This window comes from Poecilia reticulata, linkage group LG1 (genome assembly GCF_000633615.1).
Source record: "Poecilia reticulata strain Guanapo linkage group LG1, Guppy_female_1.0+MT, whole genome shotgun sequence".
Taxonomy (NCBI): domain Eukaryota; kingdom Metazoa; phylum Chordata; class Actinopteri; order Cyprinodontiformes; family Poeciliidae; genus Poecilia; species Poecilia reticulata.
In genome coordinates this window covers 30,009,792-30,018,609 of record NC_024331.1, presented here as the reverse complement: position 1 = coordinate 30,018,609, position 8,818 = coordinate 30,009,792, and the positions used below count along the sequence as shown (strand labels likewise).

Here is an 8,818-nt window from a genome sequence, read left to right as displayed (position 1 = left end):
ACGAGATTGCATTGACTGATGGAGTCTTAGTTTCCAAAAGTATTTGAGTATTTTTCTGCTCAATCAGAGTTTTGAATCTGCTGGAAACTGTTAGTTTAGACATTTAGTTTCACCCGTCAGACTTACAATAAAGATGCATTTTATTTAGCAGCATAAAAACATAACAGTCCTCCTCATGTTAGGGGTTAAAGCTATGCCGGGTTTTTGCTCCAGTGTGCAGGAAGCCCTGCGTAAATGGAAACTGTGTGGGACCAGACAAGTGTTCATGCTCCGCAGGATTTAAAGGACCACACTCTGATGAAGGTGGAGTGCAATTTCTAAAACCGCTGCCAGGCTTATGTTTTCAATTTCTTAACCATTACCTGTGTCCTTCTGGATCATTTAGCGCAAGGATTTCTATCTACTGCGTTAATGATGTTCCGTATTAACTCCAGATGTGAATGAGTGCGGTTTGCTGAAGAGACCCTGTTCCCAGCGCTGCATGAACACGCCGGGCAGCTACTGTTGTTACTGTGAGCCCAGACACTCCCTAACTGCAGATGGATACACCTGCACCAGTGAGTAAAGTCCTTCTGCAACCACATATTTACATCTCCACAACGTATAGCCAACAAATTAAAATCAGGAATAGCTCTCACGGCCATATTTGAAGGCAAATGTGGAAAACTAGAAGTAGAAAAGTAGGTTTAGATATTGATTGGCTTCAGTTGTTGTCTGATTGTTGCAGACTGTGCTTCATGGCAGCACAACCCCTCTCTCTCTCTCTCTCTCTCTCTCTCTCTCTCTCTTTTTTAGGAGATACCACATGTTTCTCCCTGCGTTGCCAGTTTGGTTGCCAGTTGGAGAGATCGGGAACAGTTCAGTGCCTGTGTCCACCTGGCCTCCACCTGGCGACCGATAATAAAACCTGTAAAGGTAGGGGCCCCTTTAAAGAGACACACATCTCTGCATAACAGACTGAACATCTTAGTAATGCATAAAAAATGTCAATTTCTTCCCATTTTTCACCATGTTGATGAGTTACTGAGGTATTTTCTGTAGTGAAGCTTTGAGCATGTTGGTACTTTTGGGATTAAATGAAAAACCATGAAACTCGTTGAAGCCGTGGCTGCATTTTATCAATGACCATATCTAAAACTAAAAAACTTAGCATGCTAAATTAATGCTTACTTTAATTCACCTCAAGGAAGCGTTTTGTAACATCATAACCTAAAATCTCAGTACATTTTATTGGTACTTTTTACACTAACAGAAACTACAAAGAGAAAGGAAAAGGCGCACGTGGTTTTCAATTATTTAAAAAAAATTAAAAATAAGAGAAACATGCGTTTCTTTCCTGCCCCCTTTACTCAATGCACCACGATAAAATCCAGTCTTCCAATAAGTAAATAGAGTCACCATGTGCAGTTAAAAAGTTAGCTGCGCTAGCTTCAAAGCATGAATGATTAGCATTAGTCCTGCTAACGCTAAAGCGCTATACTGTCCTGGTGCTAACGCGCTAATTTCAAGCATGTTTCAGAAGCTTTGTTTCCATTGAGCATATAATTGTGACAATTATAATCATGAAAATTTATTCACTTAATGGAAACACGCCACATAAAAAAGAAAATCATGTTTTTCTATGAAAATGTTTTGCACTAGTAGAATAGCCGAATCTTCTGAGATCAAAAGTCAAAATTCTTTTTTTTTTTTTACTTTTATGTATTATATGTCCGAGTAGAAAATACAATACATAAGTGAACATGAGGGTTAAAGAGAAAAACTTCAGAATTTTGGAGAAAAGTCAGATTTTTAAATTATTTTTTCCCAGTGGCCATAATCCTCTTCTGTAAAAAACTAAACAGTTTGAGACCAATCCTCCTCCTTTCCTTTATGAATCCATGAGCAGAACTTTTTTCTGATCATAAAAACGTATTTAAGTAACTTTCACTTAAAATAACATTTAATTAGACACGTTTTGCTTTTATTTGAGTAACATTTTACATCTGTAACTTGAAGTAAAATGTGAGGAAAGTAACTCTTCTTTTGCATCTTCTTTTACACTAAAGTCGGTTTCTGGTTCTGTTCTGTTAGTGATTATATGTGTTTTAAGCCAGTGACTGAAAAAGGACGATAAATCAGTAAACCTATGAAAAATGTTTCTTTAATCCAGTAAAACTGTGTACAAACTGTCTCTAAAAAATATAATCCAACTTTTCCTCCCACAGGATGTTAAGGTCACTTTTCCATTGACCCTTGTGATCACCAAAAGAAAACCTGCACACAGAAACGTTTGCATGAATCATCTGCGTTACGTTTGTTTTTAAAGAAACTAAAGAACAGTTTTCCAGAGATGTTAGCTCCGCTCTCTGCAGCTCTGTTAGTCGTGGCGGTCTGCCCAACCAATTATCAAAAGCCTCTAATTAGTTAAGTAAAGAAAACTGCGGACTCTCATCAGCGTCCGGTTGTGACCTCCGATAACTCAGTAGCCGACAGCTCCTGTCCTGTAATGGGCCGAGACTCTCCCACGGCTGCTGGGGAAACATTCTCACACTGTGGGAGCAACTCTGGGTAAAATCTGAGCCAGAATGAAGTCACAGATTTATCCTCACTGCTGTGAAAATGTTTCTGAATTATTACTGGATAATACCGTGTTCTGGCTTCTTTTTTAGCAGCTTGGTTTCCTGGCAGGGGCTGCACAGTGGCGCAGTTGGTAGAGCTGTTGCCTTGCAGCATGAAGGTTCTGGGTTCGATTCCCGGCCCCAGTCTTTCTGCATGGAGTTTGCATGTTCTCCCTGTGCATGGTGGGTTTTCTCCAGGTACTCCGGTTTCCTCCTACAGTCCAAAAACATGACTGTCAGGTTAATTGGCCTCTCCAAATTGCCCCTAGGTGTGAGTGTGTGTGTGCATGGTTGTATGTCTCTGTGTTGCCCTGCGACAGACTGGCGACCTGTCCAGGGTGACCCCGCCTCTCATCCGGAACGTTAGCTGGAGAGGCACCAGCAACCCTCCCGACCCCACTGAGGGACAAGGGTGAAAGAAAATGGATGGATGGATGGTTTCCTGGCAAAAATGTCTTGTCTTTTGAACAAAGTCCTTAAATGAGTTCAGAAGCCTGCACTGAAAATACTTTTTGCTCTAAGTTCTAGTGCAAATATCTTAGAAATAAGACTAAACTAACTTACAAGTAGCTTTTCAGCAAGATATGAGAGTTTATTTTAAGCCAGTAATTTCTTAATATTGGTGAAAAATGATTAGTTCTACTAGCAGATTGTTTCACTTAACAATAATACATTTTTCCTGTATTATAAGTGAAACAATCTACCAGTGTAACTAATACTTTTTCATCAATATTTAGGAATTATTTACTTAAAACAAATTCCTATATCTTGCTGAAAAGTTACTTGTAATGTTTTGTCTTACATTACAAGTAACTGTAAGACAGTATTTTTGTCTTGCAACAAGACAAAAATACTTAGTTAAATTATGTGAGTTTTCCTTAATCCAAAATCAGTTCTGATGAAAATAAGCTGGAGAAACTACAATAAATAGAAAAATTAAGGAACATTTCTCCAGAGAATCTGAAACTAAAATATCGATCTTACCAGGCTAGTATTGATCCAGCACTGATGCAGACTTGGTATCGATATTATCGATATTTTGGACCAATCCGCTCACCTTTACTGTACGAAGAGAAGCATAGAACAAGGTGCTGGTTTTTATCAGGCAACTAAAAGCCAGATCTGTGTCAAAAAACAGAATTATCCAGATAAAACAAACAAATTCAGCTTTTAGAATCACTTGAGCTCAAAAGTCTTCGTTCCACATGCACAAAGTGAACTTTATCCCCGCAAACAACGAGCTGCCTGTTCAGGCCTGATCTCTGGTTTCTCTTAAAAGTACATTAAAGACAGCGACACGCTTTGGCGCCCTGTCCGGAGTTTGTTTGCTTGTTTGTTTTTAAAGAACAGTAAAGGTTGTTCTTGTTGGGCGTGAAAGAATCGCTTGTTGAACGCGTTTCGTTGCAGATGTAGATGAGTGTCAGGAGGCTGATGCTCGTCCAGCGGCGGACCTGCAGGAACACCTTCGGCAGCTTCGCTTGCGTCTGCAGTGACGGCTTCGTCATGGGAAGTCTGCAGGGATCAGTGGAGTGTCGAGGTACAACGTCATAAACACCAACATAACTTAAAAAATATATCATTTATTATTTATTTCTGTCAGCCTCTAACAACCTCAGTTTTGACAGCATGAACATATTATTTTTAAATTATGGAATTTGCTCTGATGTTGTTTAAGAAAAGTATTTTTAAAGGTAAACATTTACAATTCCTTTCTTTCTTAATAAAGGGAGAAAAAAATAAAATAAATTAGCCTTTCATTGCAGTTGCATCATCTTATAAACCTTTAATTTGATTACATTTATTCAGCGTATGTAAAATATTTGCACATTAACATATTTTATTAAGAAAATCGCTTTTGGCACCATTTTGGACTACGTACAAACTTTTACTGACCTTTTGTTTTTTTTCTCTCAAGGTCATTCAGTCCTTTCCACTGATTTTTTTATTTTATTTAATTAATTTATTTATTTATTTTACAATTTTTGTTCTGGGACTTGATAAATGTAATCTTTTGCATAAATTTAACAATTTCTGTGTTAATTTGGTCACGTGCAAGCTAAGGATTATAAAGAACTAACTAATGTTTTTAAATATAGACATATTAACAAATGTATGTCTTTGTTGTTTTTCAAATTTTGATAGGCAATAATTTTATTTAACTTCTACCTTTAGCTTAATTTATATCTACATCCTTTTTTTTTTTTACATCAACATCCCATAGAAGACGTTTACATTCTCTTTTTACAAAGGTTTTAAGTTTTAATTTGTTTTGAAATGTAAACTGAAAGTTTCCTTTTTTTAAAAAGAAAAAATCTTCATTTATCATTATTTACGTCTCTAAATAAGTTTTATTTAGCAGTTCCAGTTGTTTTCCTTCACCAACTGTAGGAATGAGCAAACTAAGAATAGGGCAGAAACAACCATCCATCCATTTTCTTTCACCCTTGTCCCTCAGTGGGGTTGGGAGGGTTGCTGGTTCCTCTCCAGCTAACGTTCCGGGCGAGAGGCGGGGTCACCCTGGACAGGTTGCCAGTCTGTCGCAGGGCAACACAGAGACACACAGGACAAACAACCATGCACACACACACACTCTCACACAAAGGACTTTGCATGTTCACAGGGAGAACATGCAAAGTCCATGCAGAAAGACCCCAGGCTGGGAATTGAACCCAGAACCTTCTTGCTGCAAGGCAACAGCTCTACCAACTGCGCCACTGTGCAGCCACTGGGCAGAAACAATTAATCAAATAAATCATGATTCATTTTTAATCAAAATATTTGTCAACTAATTTATCAATCGACTAATCGTTAACTGGAGGGTACAGACTAACAAAATAAAAGTTCTCAAATGAAAGATTTTTACATGTTATGTGAGGTGACATTAAATACATGTTTATTTTAAGGTTTTTCAAACTTACATTTAAAAAGATTCCCAATGAATATGTATTTAATCTGCAGGTTTTGCCCCAATTACACAGCAATTATTTTCAATTTGTCTGTATGTTTTCTTTAGCAAATGATTCATTGCTATAATATTGGATGATTGCAGCACACAAAGCAAATCTCACACCAGGGTTTCAAAGTCGATGATCAACAATTGTTTGGCGGGAGCTTTTCCTGGCGATCCCTCTTCAGAATCAAACCAGAAATGTCGAGATGACCGCCAGCGCTGCAGCTTTCGCTCACATCACATTCAGATGTGTTTGACATCAGGCCTGTAAAAAGACTGAAATGATCAGAGCGCGTCCCCAGATGTTCACCTCATCTGCGCTCACTGGCAGGGAGAGTGATCCTGTGAAGAAGAGCTTGGCAGCGGAGAATCCGGAGAGACCGTGTTTATTTGACGGCTCACCCACTCGGCTCTGGGATCGGCCACCAGCTCTTTCTGTTTTCATCTTCAACCAGAGCTCTGCTGAGTTATCTCTCCAACAGGATCCGCAGCAGGCGGTTCTGGACGGCTTTGCTCTTTCCGTTTTAACTAGTATTAAAGTGCAAAGCAGCTTTTCTGTGAAAAGGATGAATGACCATAACACAAAGTCTGTTTTCTTAATATTTAATTCAAGTTCATTAGTTCATCAGTTCATTATTCAAATTAGTTTAAAGGTGGCCTATTATGCTTCTTTGAACAGGTTTCATCACATTTATTGCACAAATTAAAACTAATATCTTATATAATTAGATTTCAGTTCTGCCTATTTTCAGCTGTTTTAGGGCGTCCTGTCTCTTTAAAGCCAAATACTCTGCTGCTGGCCACGCCCTCACGGAAATAGTTGCAAACAGATGTGCAATGATACAACCATACATCTTTGAAAAGTATAAGTAGGGCCTCCTGCACAGCCAACAAGAATGCAGCATTTTAATCTCATTATTTTATGACTTTATTCTTGTAAATGTTTTTTTTATTTCATTTTCTTATAGTGAGCCTAATACGCCGTCGTAGCTTGTAAGAGAAGTATAAAGAATTTCTGGTTTCGATCGAGTCGCCCCTTTGTGTTTTTAAGTGCGTAATTAATTCATTGCTCTTTTTGTCCCAAAGATAAAGACGAGTGTCTCGTTGGAGAGCAGAGCTGCAGCCGCCACGCTCGGTGCATCAACACCCAGGGCTCGTACTCGTGTCTGTGTTTAGAAGACCATTATGGAAACGGACGGTCCTGCTGGCCCAGCAGAGCGCCACTGTCCAAGGCGGCCATGTTCCTCACCTGCAAACTGTCCAAACGGACCAGACCCGAACACACCGTGTTCTTCTAGAGCTGCTTTTTAGAACCAACACTCCTCCAGTTAAACAGAAATAAATTACATGCTATAATACAGACCTAAAACAATAATAAATTTAGGCTGAACTGAATCATAATACAACTTAAAATTTACATTTACTGGGAGTTTTGTTTTAATCTAACAGTGGGTGTGTTCACACCTGGCACATTTGGTCCCATTTAAATGGACCAGAGTTTGTTTCCCCTGTTGGTTTGGACCTTTTGTGTAAATACACTTCAGCGAATCCTGGTGTGGACCAAAGAAACAAACACGAGCAAAGCTTAAAACGATCAAAAACTGTAAGATGTTGGGACACAAGAGTCTCTGTCTCCCAGTGAAACCAGTTTTACTTCAGCATGGAATGGAAGGGGGTTGATTAGGAAGAGAAAAACCCACTGAAAACAAGTTTTAGGGTGTTAAAAATGTTGCAGCTGCCCATGTTAGCCAGAGAAAACACTTCTGGAGAAAAATGCAGTAGTCAGACGAGGGAAAGGTTGAGGTATGTTAGTTTGAATGACACTGTACCAGCACGGTGGTGGCTGCATTGTGATGCGGGACTGTTTGCATTGCACAAAGTGGGTGGACTAACTTGATAAGGAGACTAAATATTGGAGGGAATATATGTTTACATTTGATCCTGTAAAGATAAGTTTGACCAAGTGCAAATGCAAATTTCCTGATTTGTTAAATTTCTTTTCTCATCCTAACCCCCACAAAAAGTTATAAAAGCCTAAAATGAATATGACATTCATGTGAATGTTGAGGGAAAGCAAACCTCTGACTGGAATTGTTTTAATAGAGAACTTTTTTGGGTTAATCTGATATATTTAGCTGTTTTTCAGGTTTATAATCAGTGTTTTCCCTCCTTCAGCCTCCTTTATGATCCCACCTGGACGTTAAAGAACCTGCTGGAGGTTTTTCCAACTATGGAGTCACAAATATGACACGCACCATTGATAATTTATGCTATCTTAGCTTTAATTTGGTTTTGCATGACTTTAACCCTCATAATTTGTTAATAAAAGGCTGACCTCTGCTGGATAGATAAAGGAAAATAATGTTTGTTGCAATCCTCTTAATTTCCAATAAGCAAAGGCAAAAACTAAATCCTGAAAACGAGGCTGGAACAGATGCGGCGCTCTCGTTGGCGCTGCAGAACAGACAGTTGTTTTCATATCTCAGTGTTTATCCACCAGCCTTGGCTTTATTTTATGCCTGAGGGGGAATGTTTTCAGACCCACTGAGTCACATGCAGGGCAGACTACCACACAGCAAGAGAGCACAGACAGGTCAGACCAACCAAATACCAGGAATCCTGTCTGTCAGCAGCTGTCTGCAGACCTCTTCCTGCATTGGGAGAGCTGCAGGAGGGGAAATTGAAGTTTGTTTTTGATGTTTCCCCTTGGTCAATTTCAAGTTTCCTTCCCGACGATTACGTCCGTGACCCCAGGAGAGAGAGAGGGGTCGCGGTGCTTGGAGATAATAACTGTAATGAGAGGAGATGATGGTAGAGGGCACTGTGTGTTGTGTCCTTCAGTTGTAGTCCTTTGATGCGCTGAGGGAGTCGGGTTTGTAGTGAGAACAAGCAGCTGCTGCCTGCTGAAGGGCCCTGCCACTGACCCCATTCATCCCAGCAGCAGGTGTCACACCGAGTCCCCGCCTCGGCCGCACGCACACACACACACACACACACGCTCACACACGTGCACACCGGCGTGGAAAAAAGCACCCGCGCGCTAAACGAGTGTGTGCGTGTGACTGTGAGTGAGGGGTTTCGGGGCGGAGGGGGGACCTGGAACTACTTACCGAGAACAAAGAGGGAAATCAGGAAAAAATGCAGCCTCTTAGAATAAATCTCACCACAATGCCGAGAAAAATCCCCAACCTCACCCCCAGAAACACAAGAAAAACCTGGTTTCTCTCTTTTCAAAGCAGTCAAAAGTGTCTTACAAAAGCAGAAATAG

At 39.9% G+C, this 8,818-nt stretch overlaps 1 protein-coding gene across 2 annotated transcripts; it reads left to right on the top strand.

The window, feature by feature from the left end:
- The first annotated feature begins 855 nt into the window (after window positions 1-855).
- On the top strand, window positions 856-7,489 carry LOC103471254 (nephronectin). 2 transcript variants are annotated; one of them, XM_008420137.1, is made up of 3 exons: window positions 856-915; window positions 4,008-4,137; window positions 6,637-7,489. In XM_008420137.1, the coding sequence occupies exons 2-3, from the start codon at window positions 4,014-4,016 to the stop codon at window positions 6,846-6,848; spliced, it is 336 nt and encodes a 111-aa protein (XP_008418359.1). In that variant the 5' UTR covers window positions 856-915; window positions 4,008-4,013; the 3' UTR covers window positions 6,849-7,489. The 2 variants fall into 2 exon arrangements, with proteins under 2 accessions (XP_008418359.1, XP_008418366.1); XM_008420144.1 differs by lacking the exon at window positions 856-915 and having other exon boundaries at window positions 3,999-4,137.
- The last annotated feature ends 1,329 nt before the right edge of the window (window positions 7,490-8,818 follow it).